The sequence below is a fragment of the Sorex fumeus genome, unplaced genomic scaffold (genome assembly GCF_029834395.1).
Source record: "Sorex fumeus unplaced genomic scaffold, SorFum_2.1 ptg000030l, whole genome shotgun sequence".
In the NCBI taxonomy this organism is placed as follows: domain Eukaryota; kingdom Metazoa; phylum Chordata; class Mammalia; order Eulipotyphla; family Soricidae; genus Sorex; species Sorex fumeus.
In genome coordinates, this window is record NW_026606087.1 from 3163063 (window position 1) to 3184050 (window position 20988).

At 37.5% G+C, this 20988-nt stretch overlaps 1 protein-coding gene across 1 annotated transcript in view; it reads left to right on the plus strand.

The window, feature by feature from the left end:
* Positions 1 to 20988, plus strand: part of COPB1 (COPI coat complex subunit beta 1) — a 40594-nt gene that overhangs the window by 13241 nt on the left and 6365 nt on the right. Inside the window, exons 7-17 of the mRNA XM_056115899.1 lie at positions 435 to 572; positions 3355 to 3474; positions 5407 to 5514; positions 5597 to 5743; positions 8032 to 8177; positions 9247 to 9343; positions 11635 to 11795; positions 12655 to 12775; positions 16820 to 17047; positions 17190 to 17369; positions 20483 to 20627. Of these exons, the coding sequence (XP_055971874.1) occupies positions 435 to 572; positions 3355 to 3474; positions 5407 to 5514; positions 5597 to 5743; positions 8032 to 8177; positions 9247 to 9343; positions 11635 to 11795; positions 12655 to 12775; positions 16820 to 17047; positions 17190 to 17369; positions 20483 to 20627 (1591 nt within the window). The remainder of the gene's footprint in view (positions 1 to 434; positions 573 to 3354; positions 3475 to 5406; positions 5515 to 5596; positions 5744 to 8031; positions 8178 to 9246; positions 9344 to 11634; positions 11796 to 12654; positions 12776 to 16819; positions 17048 to 17189; positions 17370 to 20482; positions 20628 to 20988) is intronic.

A 20988-nucleotide genomic window follows, 5' to 3' on the forward strand; every position in this document is an offset into this window, starting at 1 on the left:
TGGACCTATAACAATTATTCGAAGTTTCTGAAATTACCATTGTAGTGTCAGTATCCATTCCAGTATGAGAGACATCTTGAAATGGCTGTACTAAACAGTTTTTAGCTTTTAAATTAAGAAAGGTAGCATCTAGAGGGCAGAGCAATAGTACAGTGGTTCGGGCATTTGCCTTGCTCTCAGCCAAGCTTGGCTTGATCCCCAGCACCACATATGTTCCTCTGAGCCGACCAGGATTGAACCCTGAGCACAGAGCCTGTAGAAAGGCCTGAGCACTGCCTGTGTGACCCCAAACCTTCCCCCCTCCACCCCCCAAAATACACACACACAGAGTATATGTGAGTGAGGTGCTATCTTGTAATCTGACATGTATTTTTTAAAGACTGTTGAACGTAAGCATCCTTGAAGTTAGTTATGACCTAACTGTTTTCTTGCAGGTCTGTCATGCTAATCCATCTGAAAGGGCTCGTTTCATTCGCTGCATCTATAACTTACTACAGTCATCTAGTCCTGCTGTGAAGTATGAAGCTGCTGGAACATTAGTGACACTCTCTAGTGCACCTACTGCAATCAAGGTACTGCTCTTCTTTTGGTGTCAGTTAAATTATGAATGGGCTATTTTATTGCTTATAATTTAGTGATATGCGTTTTACATTGTGGTCACGACATATGACTTAGGGGAAAATAGCTGTATTTTTATTTATTACTTTTTTTTTGTTTAGCTTTTTTGGGTCACAGCCAGCAATGCTCAGGGGTTACTCCTAGCTCTGCCCTCAGGATTACTCCTGGTGAAGCTCTGGGAACCATATAGGATGCCTGGGGTCAAACTCAGGTCGGCCAGATACAAGGCAAACGCCCTACCTACTGTACTATCATTCTGGCCCCGAATGATAAGTTTCAATAAAATTACTTGATTCCTTACATACTCTGGCCTTTATCCCCTTCCTTGATTCATACAGAAGAAAAAAGAGAGACAAGACAGAGAAAGAAACAGAAAGAAATGCCAGTTATTTCCACTTCTCTACTGGATAATGTGGAATGGTCCTTGGTATTTTACATTTCTCTTCCTAATTGTATTAAAACCTGTAAAAGGGAAGGTGAACTTTTAAGTCCCAAAAGATCAAACCTAAAAAGTTTCCAGTGAGTCTTTTTTAAATAATGAATATAATCTTTCTCTTCTTTAGTTTATTATCTCAAGACTGTATGAGGAATTCTTAATATATTTGAAGAATGAATGAATTTTTTTAAAAAAACTAGAAGATTTTCTACCTTAGCTACTGATACTTAAAATACACTTTTTACACTGAAATCAATTGTAAAAATAGAATAAAAAATTGGAACTGGTAAAGTTCCAGTTACCCTTCAACCTGCTTTACATAATGTTCACATTTTGGGTAGACTTTTTATCATTGTCAAAACTAAGAAGTTACTATTGGAGCAATATTTTGTTTTTGTTTTTGTTTTTGCTTTTTGGAGCAATATTTTGGGTGAGACAGTATACACTGCTTGTCTTCCACACTGCCAGCCCTAGTTTATGTTTTTATTTAGACTCTTTTGGGTTACACCTAACAGTGCTCAGGGATTATTCCTGGCTCCACACTCAGAAATTACTCCTCGTGGTGCTCAGGGGACCATGTGGGATGCCTGGGATCAAAACCAAGTCAGCCATGTGCAAGGGCCAACCCCAGTTTAATCTCCTGAACCACACATGGTCCCCCAAGTATTACCATTAGTGATCCCCGAGAGCACAGATCCAGGAGTAAGCCCGGAGGGAGGGGGGTGAACCCGATAAAGTGAAATTTTAAAAAATAATAAAGTACAGATTTTATTTAAACTTTGTTAGTTTTCCTATATATCTCCTTTTACTGTTTGGGATCCAGTTCATTACAGTTACATTTAGTTGTCACATGTTAGTCTTCTTTAATCTATGGCAGGTTTCCCCTTAGTCTTTCCTTGTTTTTTGTGACCACAATACTTTAAATAGAACTAATCAGTTTGTAATTTCTCCCTCAATTTAGTTTATGGGATATTTTCTCATAATTAGATTGATGTTAGATCTTCAGGAAGAGTATTAGAAGTGATACATTCGTCATGGGCTGGAGAGATAGCACAGCGGTAGGGCGTTTGCCTTGCACGCAGCCAACATGTTCGACCCGAGTTCGATTCCTCCGCCCCTCTCGGAGAGCCCGGCAAGCTACCGAGAGTATCTCGCCCGCACGGCAGAGCCTGGCAAGCTCCCCATGGTGTATTTGATATACCAAAAACAGTAACAACAAGTCTCACAGTATAGATATTACTGGTGCCCCCTCGAGCTAATCCATGAACAATGGGAGACAGTGCTACAGTGCTACCATTTTAATTGATAAATGGAAAGATACTTTGAAACTGCAGATACTGTTTCACCTCAAATTTACGTCAATTAATTTTAACATCCACTGTAAATGTTCTTCTATGATTATTATTGTGGGGCTTTTAATGATTTTTTGTTACTGTTTTGGGGCCACACTCAGCAATCCTCATGCTCCTGGCTCTGCACTCAGAATTACTTCTGGCAGTTCTTGGGGCACCATATGGGATGCTTGGGTTGTAACCCTGGTCAGCTGCATGCAAGGCAAATGCCCTACCAGCAGTACCGACACTCTAGCCTTATTATTATGTTATTCTAATGATCTGTTCCACACATCTAATACTTAATAATTGAAGTTCTTCTAAAAGGAAAAACTTGTCCTTTTTCTTTGTATCCTCTCTCTCTCTTTCTGTTCATCTCTCCTTCGTTCTTTATTTCATGATAGTGGTATAAATATTCTTGAATTATTGTTCAGTATTAGTAGTATTTGGGTGAACAAATTGTTCTTTGTCTTTGGGAGTTCTTTTTGCTTAACTTCTTTGTCCTCTGTTTTTAAACATTAATCATATTTCTAAGGTATTTTATATATTTTTGTTTTATTAATAAGTTTGATAAATGAATGATAAAATGTTTTAATGACTCAGAGTGATCTTTTGATTTTTTATTTTTCTGTGTTATAATGAAGATATGTTAGACATTGAACCTAAATTAAAAGTTTGTTTTTTCTTTTGTGATTTCCTATTACTTTTATGCCTGTTTTTTAGTTTCAATCCTTAATTTTTGATCATTATAATCTCTTGTAAACTTGAAAATTGTGAAATATGTTAAACTTATAGAATACAGGGATACATTTCACTGAGAAAAGTGTATAAACGAGTGCAGGTGGGAGTAGTGGATGTTTTTAGACTTCTTGGGATTTGGGGAATCTTTGGGGCTATTTTTTATTTTTTTTGTATTTAAGGAGTATCAGAGTGTTCTTTGACTATATATACACATATTTTTTAATATAGGCTGCTGCTCAGTGTTACATTGATTTAATTATTAAGGAGAGTGACAACAATGTAAAGCTCATAGTTCTGGATCGATTGATAGAATTAAAAGAACATCCTGCTCATGAACGAGTGCTGCAGGTAAATATCTGAAAGAGAAATACTAAATAGTTTCTTATTAAAATACTTCTCAAGCCTTGCTATTTGATTAATGTAAATGTTTAAAGTCTGGATATTAAGTTTTGGTTGCTAATGTGTAACTTAAATCACTTTAGCCCTTTGGGATAATTGTCTTTGTTATTAAAAATATGTTTCTAACATGAATTTTTATAATATATTTACCTTTCCTATTTGTGCTATATTTTGTATTCTTGACAGTTTATTCATTTTGAATGTAAACTTAAAAAACTTAGAAGTTTAATAAAAAATTACCAGCATACATACTTGATAATGATTGTTCTGAAAATAAAGCCCATGACAAGTAATAAGTGATGACCATGTAACAGATCAAAAATTTCCCAAAAATGTATATTATTGAAAACACTTTGAAAAATGTAAATACATAATGCTTATTAGTTAATAGGATTGTTTGTAATGTTTATATGTTCTCTGAATCTCATCATTGTATTGTGACAGTGTAAAATCATCCTTTTTTGAGTGACTCTTTAATGGTTAGCTGTAGAGGGGGTGTGATGACACAGATAAATCTGGCAAAATATTAATTAGTGAATGTGAAAAAAGCTTCCTGTAGAGTTCACTTCGGAGTTCTTTGAATTTTTTTTTTTGAAGTTTAAAACATTTTATTTGAAGGTTTTGAGGAAGGAGAGAGAGAAAGAGAGAGAGAGAGAGAGAGAAATAAATGTGTGCAAGAGAGAACAAGGGCTACTCCAGAGACACATCCCAGCATCATATATGAAAATGCACATCTCAGTAGGAGAGATGCAGTGACACATGTGCTCGGCAAAACCTGGGCTCAGGCAGCACAGGGGTTTGAGCAGTGTATGCACCTTTTGGAAATTTTTTAAATCAGTGAATTTTTGTAAATGTAAAGTTTTAGAGAAGTAAAATCACTAGTAAATTAATGTCTTACTCGATTCTGTTTATCTGCCACACTTTCTTGAGTATATACCTTTAAATGATCGTTTTTCCTATAGACTCAATATATGCTTTATTTTATTTTTGCTTTTTGCGTCACACCCGGCTTTGCACAGGGGTTACTCCTGGCTCATGCACTCAGGAATTACTCCTGGCGGTGCTCAGGGGACCATATGGGATGCTGGTAATCGAACCCAGGTTGGCCGCGTGCAAGGCAAATGCCCTACCCGCTGTGCTATCGCTCCAGCCCCTCAATATATGCTTTATAAAATTATTAATTCAAAACTGATAATTGTAAAAAAAAATTCCCTTTTTACTTGGTTTGTCTACCTCCTGGTCATATGTCATGTCTTAGTATATCCTTTACATATCTTAATTTGAGCGTATCTTTGTTTTTGGAGGGGATGGGCTTTGATAGAGGAGGGAATTGTCCTGCCCTGAGCTGTGCTCCAGTGTTCTTAGGAATCTCTTTGTTCAGGAAACCTTGTTGTGCCCGGATGTTGAACCAGGGTGGGCTTCAGGAAGTGGAAAGCAAGTGCCATAGCCCCTGTACTGTTTCTTGTTTCTTTAACCCCTGACGGTGTCTTGTTTTCATGACAGTGATTTGTTGAAGAAACCTAACCAATTATCCTGTAATATGTCCCTCTTTCTAGATGTGTCTGCTTACTTGTGGTGTCCTCTAACTTATTCTCTGATTTCTGTATTTTATATAAAACTAAGTTGTTTTGGAAACTTGATAGAGTCAAAGTAAAAGCATTTTCACTTTGAATTCATTATGTGTGATGCTGTTTCATATTCTATTTTAGATGGAGACCCAAGTTACCTAATTCTTCAACCAGTAATGTTTTTTATTATTTTTAAGAGAATTAAGGTGGTATTGGACTGAACCCTCAATTCTAAAGTTAGGATTTGCTTTTTTGTGATAAAATTACTGGTATTACTTTTGAGGTTTTTTTTGTTTTGTTTTGTTTTTTTCAGGATTTGGTCATGGACATCCTCAGAGTTTTGAGCACACCAGACTTAGAAGTACGCAAGAAAACACTACAGTTAACACTGGATCTTGTCTCTTCTAGGAATGTGGAAGAGGTAAAACAAAACTCTGACAAGCTTTATAAGTTGATGGGACAATCTTGATGCAATTCTTACTTACTTTTATTTTGTTCTTCAGTTGGTTATTGTTCTGAAGAAGGAAGTGATTAAAACAAATAATGTGTCTGAGCATGAAGATACTGATAAATACAGACAGCTTCTCGTACGAACATTGCATTCCTGTTCTGTTCGATTTCCAGATATGGCTGCAAATGTTATTCCTGTGGTACGTTCTGACAAATCTTATCAAATTTTCTGTTAAATTCTTAAAAAATTCACTCAGCAGAACACACAAAATTCTTATGTATCTGAAATTACTAAATCTTATGATTAGCAGGGATCTTTCTACTCTTTTGTTTTTGTTTTTGTTTTTGTTTTTGGGCCACACTGTGATTTTCTTTTTTCTTTTTTTTTTTTTTTAATTTTTTTAGTGAAACATCATGAGGTACAGTTGTAGACTTACAAATTTTTGTGCTTGGGTTTCAGTTTTACAGTGATCAAGTACCCATCTCTGCCAGTGCCCATTCTCCACCACCACTGGTCCCAGTATCCCTCCCACCCCCCCACGCCCACATCCCACCCTGCCTCTGTGCAGGGGATTCCCTTTTGTTCTCTCTCTCTTTTTGGGTGCTGTGGTTTGCAAAAGAAGCATTGAGTGGCAATCATGTTCAGTCTATAGTCTACTTCCAGCATGCATCTCTCATCCTGGGAGAATCCTCCCAACACTATTTGGTGCTCCCTTCTCTATCTGAGCTGCCTTTTCCCCTAGCATCACACTAAGTGATTTTCTTTTTTTTTTTTTTTTTTTTTTTTTGCTTTTTGGTTCACACCCAGCCGATGCTCAGGGGATACTCCTGCTTCTGCACTCAGGAATCTCTCCTGGCGGTGCTTGGGGGACCATATGGGATGCTGGGAATTGAACCCGGGTCGGCCCTGTGCAAGGCAAACTCCCTACCCGCTGTGCTATTGCTCCAGCCCCACTAAGTGATTTTCAACGCTTATTCCTGGCTCTGCACTCAGATCACTCATCGGGGTGCTCCAGGAACCATATGGGAGACTGAGATTGAACCTGGGTTGTCCACATGCCTAATAAGCATCCTGCATGCTGTGCTATCTCTCTAGCCCCTGTTTACGTGCTTAAAATCGGAAAAATACTTTTTGTATTTATTATTATTACTATTATTATAGTTCAAGGAGTTGTAATGGTGTTAAAGTTTATGGTATTGATATACAAACTTATTAGACCACACCCCACCAAAATGCCCATGACCCTCCATTACTGTCCTTTTTTTTGTTAAACCAATCACCATGAGATATAGTTACAGACTTACAAACTTTTGTGATTACGTTTCAGTCATACAATGATCAGGTTCCCATCCCTCCACCAGTGCCCATTCTTCACCACGGATGTCCTCAGGATCCCTCCCACTATCCCCAACCCCTCTTTTTTAATGAAAATCACTGTCTCTTTTTATTTTGGGACCACATCTGGCCACATGGGGCTTATATCTGACTCTTCACTCATTGATCACTCCTGGCAAAGCTCAGGGGACCATAGGTGATGACAGGGATCAAACTGGGGTTGGCTGCTTACAGAACAAAGCACCTCACTTGCTGTACTTGAGCTCTGGCTCATGCTTGCGCATTTGTCCCTTTGATACTCACCGGGGTAATAGATTGGTTGCAGTGCTTATATTCTCAGCTGCTATACATAATGAGCTTTTCATTCCTTTATTTGTAGCACTTACAGCAGGTTTCCAAGGCATGCACTGTTGTATACGTAATGGTTGTACTCACTGAGGGGTGCAGTTGTGCCACACACGTACTTACCAGAGGTTATACTTCTTGGTTTCGCCTCCGTAGAACTTGCACATCTTTTTTAGTTGTGGTACACCCCAAGAGCTCCAATCTTTTTGTGGTGCTTCTACACATCTGTCTCAGTGCAGCTGGAAATCACTTCCAGTGCTGCAGATCACAGAAGAGCTGTAAGGGTCAAATTCTCTGTGTATGATGATCACCAGAAATTTGAATACATAAGCATATTCTTTCTAGGCAGGCATTCTAACCCTCCGTGCAAATCTTTTTGGCAATAATAAGTATTACCTTAAAATAGTCTTTACCTCTTCAAGTTGAAGGAGTCACTTTTTAGGAAAAATGCACATATGTAGAATATTTTGCTTTCTGCCTCAGGAAAATGAGATATATTATATGAAATTTTGCAGCTGAGTTCTGAATTTTCTCTAAAATGATTGTACTTTGAGTTATATTTTATGAGCATACAATTTATTTTGAGTTGCTGATTTTTAGTTTCTCTTTTATAGTGAGTTTTGAAATAGTTTTTTGCTGCTTGCATTAACCAAAGAAACCATCATAACTTTGTTTATATGATGGTGCTTGTACCAATTTTTAAGTTTGAAAATTATTAATTATGTGAATTTTTAATTTACTTCTTAAATCTCAGATACTTGGTAAAAATTATGTAATTGTTATCATGTTTTCCTTTTAAATTTTTAGTTAATGGAATTTCTCAGTGACAATAATGAAGCAGCAGCTGCTGATGTCCTGGAGTTTGTTCGTGAGGCCATTCAACGCTTTGAGAACCTAAGAATGCTTATTGTTGAGAAGATGCTTGAAGTCTTTCATGCTATTAAATCTGTCAAGTAGGTTTATTTATTTTTTGGTTTTGGGTGCCATACCCAGTGTTGCTCAGGGTTACTTCTGGCTCAGTGCTCAAGAATCTCTTGTGGCAGGGCTCAGAGAATCACATGTGGTGTTGAGAATTAAACCTAGGTCAGTGCATAAAAGTTAAGGTACTATCACTCTGGCTCAGTATCTGTCAGATGGTTTTATTTATTTTTTGGTTTGGGGCCACACCTGGCAGTGCTTAGGGGCTACTTCTGGTTCTGCACTCAGGAAGTAGTCCTCGCAAGCTTGGGGGAACACATGGGATGCCAGGGATAGAATTGTTGCTGCTGCTGCCCTGGAAGAATGACGAAAGACTGTTCAGTTTAACATTTTTAACTCAAAGTATTTTTGTTTCAGTGCCTTGTCTCCTTTTCAGTAATAACAAAAAGTTAACTACTTTTTTTCATTGAAAATGACACATTTTAGGGACTGGAATGATAGTACAGTGGGTCGGGTGCTTGCTTTGCACACAGCTGACCCAGGGTTAGTCCTTGTTCCCCAAGCACCACCAGAAGTGAACCCTGAGCCCAGAGTCAGGAATAAGCCCTGAGCACTGCCAAGTGTGACCCAAAATGTAATAAATCAGTAGATAAAATTGCACATATTGTTTCTTGTTTTTGTTAAAATTCGAAAAGTTCTCCACTTTAATAAGAGTTGCAGAATGTGAGGGCGATGTGGCTGCGACATCTGCCACCCCATTGATCGCCAGGGTTGATTCAGCTGATCTGGCTGGCTAGGCGGGTGTCCCCTTCCTCCCTCACTGCTCCATGTGCGTCCCTCCCGAAGCTGCGCGCTCGGTCGAAGAGGACGGACTTCCCCGAATAGAGACGGACCGGTCTTCGGTCGAGGGTATACGAGTAGCTGCGCTCCCCTGCTAGAACCTCCAAACAAGCTCTCAAGGTCCATTGTAGGAGAACGTAGGGTAGTCAAGCTTCCAAGACTCCAGACACATCGAAATGAGGCACTGCACGTGGCAGTCTGCCTTTAGAAAAAAAAAAAAAATAAGAGTTGTAGAGATAAACAGAATTTGTCTTCTTCCCCTAGGATTTACCGAGGAGCGTTATGGATCTTGGGAGAATATTGTAGTACCAAGGAAGACATTCAAAGTGTAATGACAGAGGTTCGCAGGTCCCTTGGAGAGGTATGTTTTACTTTAAATAAAATTAATTTACCATTTTCCAAATAAAATTTGCAGTGCTGCACACACCAATAAATTCCCAGTGTCATTGGATTAACAGATTAACTCTTTCTACCCTACTCTCTCTCACCCTTCTTTTCTCCACCTCAGATAACTGTCTGGCTACCTTTTCGTGTTGTTTTGGTTTGATGTTGGATTTTGGTTTTGGGGATCACACTCAGCAGTGCTCAGTGCTTACTCCTGCCTCTGTGCTCAAGAATCACTCCTGTAGTGCCAGCAGGGATTTGAATTATGTGTGGTGCCAGAGGTTTGCCCACTCAAGGGAAAAGCCCTACCTCCATTACTGTTTCTCCACCACCCACACTTATATTTTTTCTTGTGATGTGGGGAATTTCATTAACCAAGGGAGCGAGGGGGGGTGCTCACAATTTACAAGGCATGTACTCTGATCCAGTCCCTGTCATCATATTTTTCAGTTTAATAGTGGCTTTCGTTGTCATTTATTAGTTCTTTTGCTTTGGTTAATAAATCCTCCTTTAGAGTATGGTTGTTACTTTAGTAAATCTGACTTTTAGGTGATGATTTGTTTATTTTTTTATTTGGTAGTGTCTGGAATAAAGGAAACAGAAAACTACATTTAATTTACCCCATTATTTAGAGGCTGTGGGTAAATCAGGGGAGTCTTCCATCCCTGCATTAAGCCAGAACAAATGTTTTTCTTTTTAATCTCCATTATTTATCCTGAAATCAGATTTTGTTTGAATAAAATACTGTGTTTTAAATGTAAAAAAAAAAAAATTTAGTCTGTGTGTTCTAAACAAAAGTGCAGGGTAAAGAATAGTGCTGACTTTATATTTTTGTTTGTTTTGTTTTGGGGCCACACCCAGCCATGCTTAGGCCTTACTCCCAGCAGCGCTCAGAAGTCCATATGGGGTGCTGGGGATTGAACCCAGGTCAGGCACGTGCAAGGCAACCACCCTACCCACTGTGCTATTTTTCCAGCCCTAGAATATACCTGAACTAAACTTACAGTCATATTTTACAATCCATATGAACATATGGTAGAATAGAAATAACAGTTCTCAACAAGAGACCTATATTCTAGTTTTGCTTCTACCAATAATTAACTCTGGGACCTTGAATATAACCTCAGAGTTTTATAGATAATAGGTTTTTAATCTATAAGATAAAGGAATTAAAATTGGGATTTGTGACTAATAGGCTGTTATTAAGGAATAAATACATAGTAATTTTTTTTAATTTGAAGTTATAGACGTGTCAGATTTATTTCATTTAAAAAATAAGTGTTGGGGCTGGAGCGATAGCACAGCAGATAGGGCATTTGCCTTGCACACGGCCAACCCGGGTTTGATTCCTGGCATCCAGTATGATCCCTGAGCATTGCAGGGAGTAACTCCTGAGTGCAGAGCCAGGAGTAACCCTGTGCACTGCCAGGTGTGATCCAAAAAGCAAAAAAAAAAAAAAAAAAAAAGTATTATTGGGTTTCTTTGAGTACGTGAAAGGAAGATGGAGAAGAATACTTAGTGAGTGCTTTGTATTTCAGGCATGATCCTAAGAATTTTCCTGTTAAGTATTTTGTGTTGAAGAAACCCTGATTTCCATTTAGTATATTAAGAAACTGAGCCTTGATGTAGTTTTATTAACATCCCACAGAACAATACAATAAATAAGTGGCATCAACTTCAAAGCCCTTATTGTTCCTACCACATTACCCGGGGAAGGAGTGAAAATTAAAGAGTTACAGGTTCCAAAAGTATCACTGGAGAAAGTATTTAAATATGAATTTGATTGGTGGCAGGAAATATACACTGATGATGGGGTGGGTGTTGGAACATTGTATGAATGAAACTCAAATCATGAACAACTTTGTATCTGTATATCTCATGGTAATTCCAAAAAATAAATAAATACGATTTTGCCGGCTTCCAATTTTACTACCAAGTTTATATTTCCAATCTCTTTTTTTTTTATTTATTTACTGAATCACCATGAGATGGAGCATTACAAAGCTGTTCATGATTGGGTTTCAGTCATAAGAATGTTGCAACACCCATCCTTCCACCAGTGTAATTTCCCAGCGTCAGTGTCCTTAGTTTCCCTCCCACCCCATCCCCGCCTTGCCTCTATTCTCTCTTTCTCTTTCTCTCTCTCATTAGGTATTATGGTTTGCAATACAGATGCTGAAAGGTTATCATATATATCCCTTGACCTATTTTCAACACTCAGTTCTTGTTCAGAGTAATCATTTCCAAATATTTCCAATCAATTTTTAGATCCCCATTGTAGAGTCTGAAATAAAGAAAGAAGCTGGTGAATTAAAACCTGAGGAAGAAATAACTGTGGGGCCAGTTCAGAAATTGGTTACTGAGATGGGCACCTATGCTACTCAGAGTGCTCTGAGCAGTTCCAGACCCACCAAGAAAGAGGAAGAAAGGTAATTAACTGCACCCCTACACTCTCTGCCAGCTACACACTCATGATTAAAACTGTATAAAATGGTTGAGTGATACGCTTTTTGTTAGTTTGGCTTTTAGCTAAAACAAAAACCTGACCATTTATGGAACCTAAAAGAGGAAGAATGTTTAAAGTTTTTGCTCTTAGGAATGATCTTAATGTTTCTGATAATTTCTCAACTCCTTCTGATTTTCATTGAGATAACTGTTCTATTGAAGTTAAATTTATTTTGCATGAAAATTGGTGAGTGAGTTAACATTGGTGATATTTGGGCTTCATTGTCTATAAGCATTTGGAAACAGTGTGAAGATTTTCTTCTCATTGCTAGAATAAAATTTTAATGTTTTCCCCTCATTTTCCTTTCTTTTCCTTTTGTATGATGAAGAAAATGAAAATAATGCCGCCAAATTTTAGTGTTTACGTAGATTGTTTATTATGTAGTAAGCATTTTTGTTAACTAAGTAGCTTGTTATATACAGACTTCCAATGACCCTTTGAAATTAAGAATATTGTAATCCCCATTTTACAGAAGAGGAATTAAGGACTTAAAGAGGATTGTAATTTACCCTTGGGGGCAGAATAAATAAATTGATATTTGACTGTAATTCCTTTCATTTACTCCTTAATCATTTATTTTTCATGTTCAGTTGACGAGTATCAAAAGAGTTTTAAAGCTGTATATTCTTCCTCCCTCAACCACCACTTGAGAGCTAAAGAAAGCTAATTAAGGTTTTTATTACTGAAGAGTGACAGATTATTGAATGGTCTTACTTGAATCTTTAAAAACTGCCTGCTGCTCTGAATTTGATGGGTTTCATTTTCTCCCTGTTGCTTTATAGACCTCCCCTGAGAGGATTTCTTCTGGATGGAGATTTCTTTGTTGCTGCCTCCCTTGCCACAACTCTGACCAAGATTGCCTTGCGCTATGTAGCTTTGGTTCAGGAGAAGAAAAAGCAAAATGTAAATTCATTGTTTTCCATTAATCCAGCAAATTAATTTTGAGTTCTCCTCTAAGAACCTAAAAGTGAATGTTAAAGTTGTCGTGAAAGACCTTTATGGTTAAATAGGGACAATGAATATCGTAGTAAAATATGAATATAAAATTGACAAATACAGTAATATCTTGGGATTAGTCCAGTGGAAGAAAGAGAATGGCTTATGAAATTATTTCTGCTTGCTAAAATTAGTTAAATCCTAGTAAAAAAAAGTCTCTCTCTAACTTCTTCATCCAGTCAACTGTTTCATCCCAGGAATATCTTGAGTATATTCTCCCCATTTCTATCTATGGTTCTTGCCTTCATCTTAGCTCCCAGCTATTTAGGGCCCCATTCATTCGTAGTAATGCCTTTATATTCCCCCTAAGTTTGATTTCCGTTCTTTATGCTATTCTACTTACTGTGTCAAGCCTAGTACATTATTATTATTTTTGCTTTAAATAGCTAATTTAAAAAAATTATTGCCCTCCTCCCTCACCCAACCCCATTTCTTAGTTTTCTGTTTTCCAAACTGAGTAAAGAGAGGGACATACTTAGCATTTGTAAAAGTCAAGATATGGGACTGGCTGAGTTTGAATATCTTTTTGATGCATTTTCTACCCTCTTGATAAAGTGTGTGTAACATCAAACTTAGCATATGACTATTTTTTAGCATACAGTTCTATTAAGAATAGTCGCATTGTTGTATAACCATCACCACTAAACAACTTTTTTATTACCAGAAACTGAAACTGCCCAGTAAACAGTAACTCTCCATTTACTTTCCCCACCAGCCCCTGGCATCTATCATTTCTTTTTTCTTATGAATTTCAGTAGAAACATAAACTTAAACATAAATTTGTTATGTTACAGCTTGTTTTACTTAGCATAATATCCTCCAGGTTCATCCATATGGCAGCATATATCAGAATTTTTCTTTTCTAAAGACTGAATAATGTTCTTCTATTGTTGTTTATTTAGTTTACTCATCTGTTGCAAGTGGCTTTATTTTAAAGACTTTTTTTTGTTTGTGAGAAATATTTTTAAATTTATTTTGGGATGGGCAGATCGGGTCACACCTGGCAATGCTCAGGACTTACTCCTGGCTCTGAGCTCAAGGATCATTCCAGGGGACAGTATGCAGTGCAGGGGATCATACTGCAGATGACCTCATGCAAGGCAAGTGTCTAAACCCCTATGCTATCTGCCCAGCCCTTGAAAGAGATTTTTTTTAATTTATTGTTATAGTTAGCATTTATGGTGCTTTGTGTAAATTTAGATTTCCATCTTATTTTTTATTTTTGCATAAAGATTTTGTATTCTTCTGTTGTACATCTGCTGGTGGTGAATTCTGTTTTTATTTACTTGAAATCTTTACTTTGCCTCCATTAAAAAAAACTAATAGAGTTGTGGATATTTTTATTTTACTGTTTCAGTTTTTAATACTGTTAAACAGGGAGTGGTGTAATAAAACCTATTTCTCCCTGGCACCATTTAAAATTTTTTCAGGGCTCTGGTTCCCATTAATAGTGTACAAGGAGGGTTTCTTTTCCCCAAAACCTCACCGTTACTTGTTTTCAGTCTTTTTTGTTACAGGTCATTCTTACAACTGTGAGGGGATACTTCATTGTAATTTTGGTGCATTTCCCTAATAATAAGTAATGTAGAATATTTTTATGAGCATTTGTATCTTTTGGCCATCTGTATGTGTTTTTTGTTTGCTTGTTTTGAGAAGTATAAAATTTCTGCCAGTGTTTTTATGGAATTCTTTTTTGTTGAGTCTTCTTTCCAATGAGGCATCTATTCTTATTAATTTTTTTTATCTTTTTTTTTTTGCAGGGATGTGGGGGTGGGCAGGGGTCACAGCCAGAAATGCTCAGGGGTTACTCCTGCCTCTGCACTCAGAAATTACTCCTGGCCATGCTTGGGGGACCATATGGGATGACAAGAATCAAACTCGGGTTGGCTGCATGCAAGGCAAACACCTTACCTGCTGTACTATCTCTCCTGGCCTCTGTTCTCATTCTCACGCCTCTGTGAAGTATCTTTTTTTTCTCTGCTGGTTTTAGATTTTCTTTTCATTACTGGGTTTCAGCAATTTGATTTCAGATATGCCTTGGTATGATGAATGATTTATATTATTTGCTTGTGGTTTATAAAGCTTCTTGAATCTGTGGGCTTATGGTTTTGATCAAGTTTGGGAAATTTCTGGCCATCATTTCTTCAAGATTTTTTTCTGCTGTCTCCTCTCTGCTCCCTTTGAAGACAGTATTTACACTTGAAGGATTATCAGTTTATTCTTCAGCTGAATTTTTCCTATACTTTTAGTAGCTTTTTTTTCATATTAGTATGTAGATACATACTCAGTCTGAGACAGTTTAGCAAGGACTTGGAACAAGTATCAAAATGCCTATTAGTTGTAATTCACTTTTGGAAGACCTTGTTTATTAGGCAATGTATGGGGAACTTGAATATGAAAATCATAGATACAGAAGATCACTGAAGGTATCTACTTAAAGAGTAGAATAATTTATGTACAATAAGCATTAAAATAACACAGCATGGGTCAGAGAGATAAGATAGTATAACAGATAAGGTGCTTGCCTTTCACATGGCCAACCCAGGTCCAATTCCTGACACATTGTATGGTCCCCCTGGATACCAGGAATGATCCCTGAGAACACTGGGTGTGGCAAAAAACAATAGCAACATTAGGTGACCATACTTTATATGAGCAGGGGCCTGGAGAAATAGTACAGGAGTTAAGTGCTTTACATGTGGCTGATTATGATTCATATCCCTAACACTACATATAGTCCATTAAGAGCTGCCAAAGATCACTCCTTGGCACAATGCTAAGAATAGTCCTTGAGCCCCACAAGGTATGACCCAAATAACCCCCTGCCCCAACCTCTCTGAAAAAAAAATTTAAACACGAATGGGACTACCTGACTTGACTTACCTTTTATTGCACTCTAATCGAAAATATAAAACATAACCTATCTGTTATCCTGACCAAGTAGGGAACATTATAATAAGCAGCTGGTTTGTGCTTTTCAAAAATAATTATGATAGAAACAAACCAAAAAGTCAGGAGGACTGATATAAGTTAAATGGGCCTAAAATTGAAAGTGCATGTAATGCTTGAAGCTGATCCTAACTAAGAAATAAAAAAGTTAACTGTTTTGTGAAAATTAGAAGATTTATTTTAGGTTAGTGTATTGGTACATTTTGGGGTTGTTGGATTTCTGAGGTAAGACAACAATTTTGTGTTATAAAGAATATTCTTTTAAGAAATGTGCTACAGTATGAAGTCAATACCCGAATGTGGGGCTGGAGTGATAGCACAGCGGGTAGGGCGTTTGCCTTGTATGCGGCCCCACCCAGGTTCAATTCCCAGCATCCCATATGGTCCCCCGAGCACCGCCAGGAGTAATTCCTGAGTGCATGAACCAGGAGTAACCCCTGTGCATCGCTGGATGTGACCCCCCCCAAAAAAATATTGGTATGTTTAACCAATAAAATTCAATATATTCATAGAATAAGAAAGCACATGTAAAGTGAAATGTTAATAGTTCAAGTATGTTATCTTTTAACTTCTCTTGGATTTAGGAAAAAATAAAAGAATTTGTGGGTGAGAGTCCTGCTACCCTCTCTTCCACTCCTAAAAGTGATGTTGTATTTCAGTTGATGGCTAATGTAAGTGGTAGTGGTAATTAGAAAGGAGAGAGAAGGGTGCAAAAAGATCTTTTGAGGGCTGGAGAGATGGTACAGCCCTTACACATGCCCAGCCCTGGCTCAGCCTCCCACATGCGGTCCCTTGAGGACTGCCAGGAATAATCCCTGAGCACTGCTAGATGTGAGCCAAGACCAAAAAAAAAAAATAAGCCAAAGATAAAATCTAAAGGATTTGAAATGTAATTAAGATGAAATAAGAATTACATTTATTTCTTGCAATGTGATTTATAATAAAGTGACATTGTATTTGAAGAATTATGACAATAAATAATCCATTTCTCTACTTTTCTAGTCTTTTGTTGCTGAAGCTATGTTGCTCATGGCCACAATTCTTCATTTGGGAAAATCCTCTCTTCCTAAGAAGCCGATTACAGATGACGACGTAGATCGAATTTCCCTTTGTCTCAAGGTCTTGTCTGAATGCTCACCTCTGATGAATGAAATTTTCAATAAGGAATGCAGAGAGTCTCTTTCTCATATGTTATCTGCTAAACTTGAAGAAGAGAAATTATCTCAAAAGGTAAATTTCAGTGGTAAAGCATAGAAGTAGCTTGTAGATTTTTAAAAATTTGTCTTTACAGACTTACACAAAGACTGTCCCTATTAATAAGCTGTCTTTCCATGTTAAAGAGAGATGCGTGTTTATTGTTTTCTCATCACAGAAAGAATCTGAAAAGAGAAATGTGACAGTACAGCCTGATGATCCCATTTCCTTCATGCAACTAACTGCTAAGAATGAAATGAACTGCAAGGAAGACCAGTTTCAGCTGAGTTTGCTGGCAGCAATGGGCAACACACAGAGGAAAGAGGCAGCAGATCCCCTAGCCTCCAAACTAAACAAGGTAGCAAAATGTCAAATACTTTAGTAATTTAATTAAGTTGCCTACTTAAGAAGGCAATAAATCAGGAAGTTGCTGGTCCTGCTTTTTTAAAAAAAAAAAACTAATTAACAGTTTTTGTCAAGTTACTGTGATGGATAGGTTCATTAAACATGAGTTAAAATGCAGAAGCTGATAAAGCACTTCACAGTATGACAGTACAGTAAACCCAGTAGATAATTTTATAGCTTATTCCAGTTGTGTTAGAATCAGACTGAAACATAAAGCTTGGGGAGTGTTGGAGGTCTGCTAAAGGGAAAGGATTCTCACCTCCTTCCTCCACAGTCTGGCCTCAAGTTCTGTTCCCTGCTACTTTATGGGTGTTTGGATTTTTTTTTTTCAATAGTATGCCTTAAACCCAGATCCTCATACATAATAGTTCTGCATTTTACTATTAAGCTTACATCCCTTTCCCTGGTCCCTGCTTCTTTTTTTTTTTTTTTTTTTTTTTTTTTTTTTTTTTGCTTTTTGGGTCACACCCGGCAATGCTCAGGGGTCACTCCTGGTTCATGCACTCAGGAAATACTCCTGGCCGTGCTCAGGGAACCATATGGGATGCTGGGGATCAAACCTGGGTCGGGCCACGTGCACGGCAAACGCCCTACCCGCTGTGCTATCACTCCAGCCCCAGTCCCTGCTTCTTAAACGGAGCAACTCCACTTTTATTTTCACTAGGATTTTATTAGGAAAATGATTCAACTCTTAATTTAAGTTTGCATAACTGACCTAGTTTAATCTCTTTTCATTTGTTGTGTGAAAATAGTTTTAAAAAATTAATTTTGTTGTTCAGAAATAATTGTAGAAGAATTGGTACTGTTAAAATCCTTTATCTTCCTTAAGCCTGGAGTACAATAGGTTGGGCACTGACCTTGCACATAACTGATCCAGTTCTGTCTCTGGCATACCAGATGATCCCCCACGAACTACTAGGGATATTCCCAAGTGCAGAGCCAGAAGTAACCACTGAGCATGACATCAGTGTGGCTCCCACCTTTCTCCCTTCCACCCCCGCCCCCCCAAAAAAGAAAAGAAAATACTTTGTTTTTCTTAAAATTTTTTCCTTAAAAAAAATCACTAGAAACATATTAAATTTAAAAATTAACTGGGGACTGGAGAGACAGCACAGCGGATAGGGCGCTTGCCTTGCATGCGGCCGACCCAGGTTCAACTCCCAGCATCCTGTATGGTCCCCTGAGCACTGCCAGGAGTAACCCCTGTGCATCGCCGGGGTGTGACCCCAAAAATAAAAAATAAATAAAAAATAAAAATTAACTGTAAAATTTATACAGTATAAACTTTACCATCTTAACCATTTTTACTTTGTAAAAATGTGGCATTGAGTACATTTTCATTATTGTTCCACCATCCATCTCCAGAACTTTATCTTATGAAACTATAATACAATATCCATAAGTTTACTCTCCAACCTCTTCCCTAGCCCCTGCCAACAACCATTCTATTTTCTGCTTCTGTGAATTTGGCCCTTTCCCGGTTATCTTGTATTAATGAAGTCATAGAGTCTATTGGAAATTGACTTATTTCACTAATCTCTTCTTTCACTACAGGTTCTTCCTTATTGTAGTTTGTGTTAGAATTTCTTCCCTGTCACATATAATTTCTCGTGTGTGTGTGTGTGTGTGTGTGTGTGTGTGTGCGCGCGCGCGCACTTACAGCATTTGTTTATATATCCAGCCACTGAGAGAAACTTGGGTTTTTTTATACCTTTTGGCTATTGCACATACTGCTGCTGTAAATAGTCATAGATACCTGCTAGATGTCTGCTTTCATTTCTTTTGGGTTATACCCAGAAGTGGATTGCTGGATCTTAGAGTCATTCAGTAATTCAGCCTTAACTTTTTTAGGAACTGCCATACGGTTTCACATAACAGCTGCACTATTTTACATTTCCACCATCATTGCACAAGGATTCCAATTTCTTCATATCCTTGCCAACCCTTATGTTGTTTATTTATAGTAACTGTCTGTGGGTGTGAGTTGGTATTTCATTGTGAGTTTTTTTTTTTTCCCTAAAAGTGATGTTGAGAGTTTGCTCTGCTTTCCAATCAATTTTAGATCTTCTTTGGAAAAATGTCTGATTAAGTTCTTTATTCATTGTTTCCTTCAGATTAAATTCTTTATATATTTTGTATAAAGTATTTTGTTGTCTCCAATTTATCTATTGTTGTTACCTGTACTGTTGATGACTATGTTGTGTTTCAAAGTGCTGTATACTTTGGGGGCTGCAGAGAGAGTACACCAGGTAGAGCATTTGTCTGGTATGTGGCTGACCTGTGTTTGATCCCTGTCACCCCATATTGTCCCCTGACGGCCACCAGGAGTAATTCCTGAGCACAGTAGTACTACTTCTGAATATCGTCAAGGTGGCCCAGAAACCAAAAAGAAAAAAAGAAAGTGCTATACTTTTGGAGAACTCTTAAATTTTCTCCTGTCTGGCATTGCTGCCTATCTTGTTTTTTTGTCCTGTTCGGTTCTTGAGCTTAGATAGCAGTACCTTCCACATGATACGAATTTTATTTGGCTCCTAAATTTCAGAGAGCAAGCAGTCAGTTTAGATGCTGTGAGGGATTAAACTGAAAATGTATCTAAAAGTATATTCAGTTCCTAAGTTGGGATAGTGTTTAGTGTATTTTCTTTTTTCTTTTTCTTTTTGGGCCACACCCAGCAATGCTCAGGGGTTACTTCTGGCGCTGTACTCAGGAATTACTCCTGCCAGTGCTCAGGGGACTATATGGGATGCTGGGAATCGAACCTGGGTCGGCCGCATGCAAGGCAAATTCCCTACATGCTGTGCTATCGCTCCAGCCCATATGTATTTTCAAAGTAGATCTAGCAGCTTTCTATCACTGAGCTATAAATCCTAGACTTATTTCTTAAGTCCCAGTTTCAATTCATATATCTCCATTACAAAACAATTTTATTACCACTTGTTATCACTTATTACCAATTATTTGTTTAAGCCCATCTCTTAATTACCTACCAGATTCACCAATCTGACTAGGATATGATTGGTTAAATTTTATCGGTCATTTGATCATCTCTTTTTTATTGTTTAACAGGTCACTCAGTTGACAGGTTTCTCAGATCCTGTATATGCAGAAGCTTATGTTCATGTCAATCAGTATGATATCGTCCTCGACGTACTTGTTGTGAACCAAACCAGTGATACTTTGCAGAACTGCACATTAGAGTTAGCAACTCTAGGTGAGAAGATTTCATTTGATCACTTAACGCTTGTCACTTGACCTCATAAAGAAAAGATACTGTTCCGTAGTAAAATCATTACAGCAGATCACTAGAGACGTATGCAAGTCTTAGTTTAACAATTCTTTGAACCTTTTGTAATGTTGGGAATTGGGCTGAGTTTTACTATTATATTTAATCATAATTTTCAGTTATAATTCAAATCAGATCTCTAAACCTCTCTGATAATGTCTGATTTGTTTATGTTCTTGGTATATTCAGACACAGGTTTATTCATTGAACACAGTATAGCAAATGTCAGTTGTTCTACATATAAATAAGAGCTATTTAAATTATAGATTTACCAAGTGTTTCACTTAGG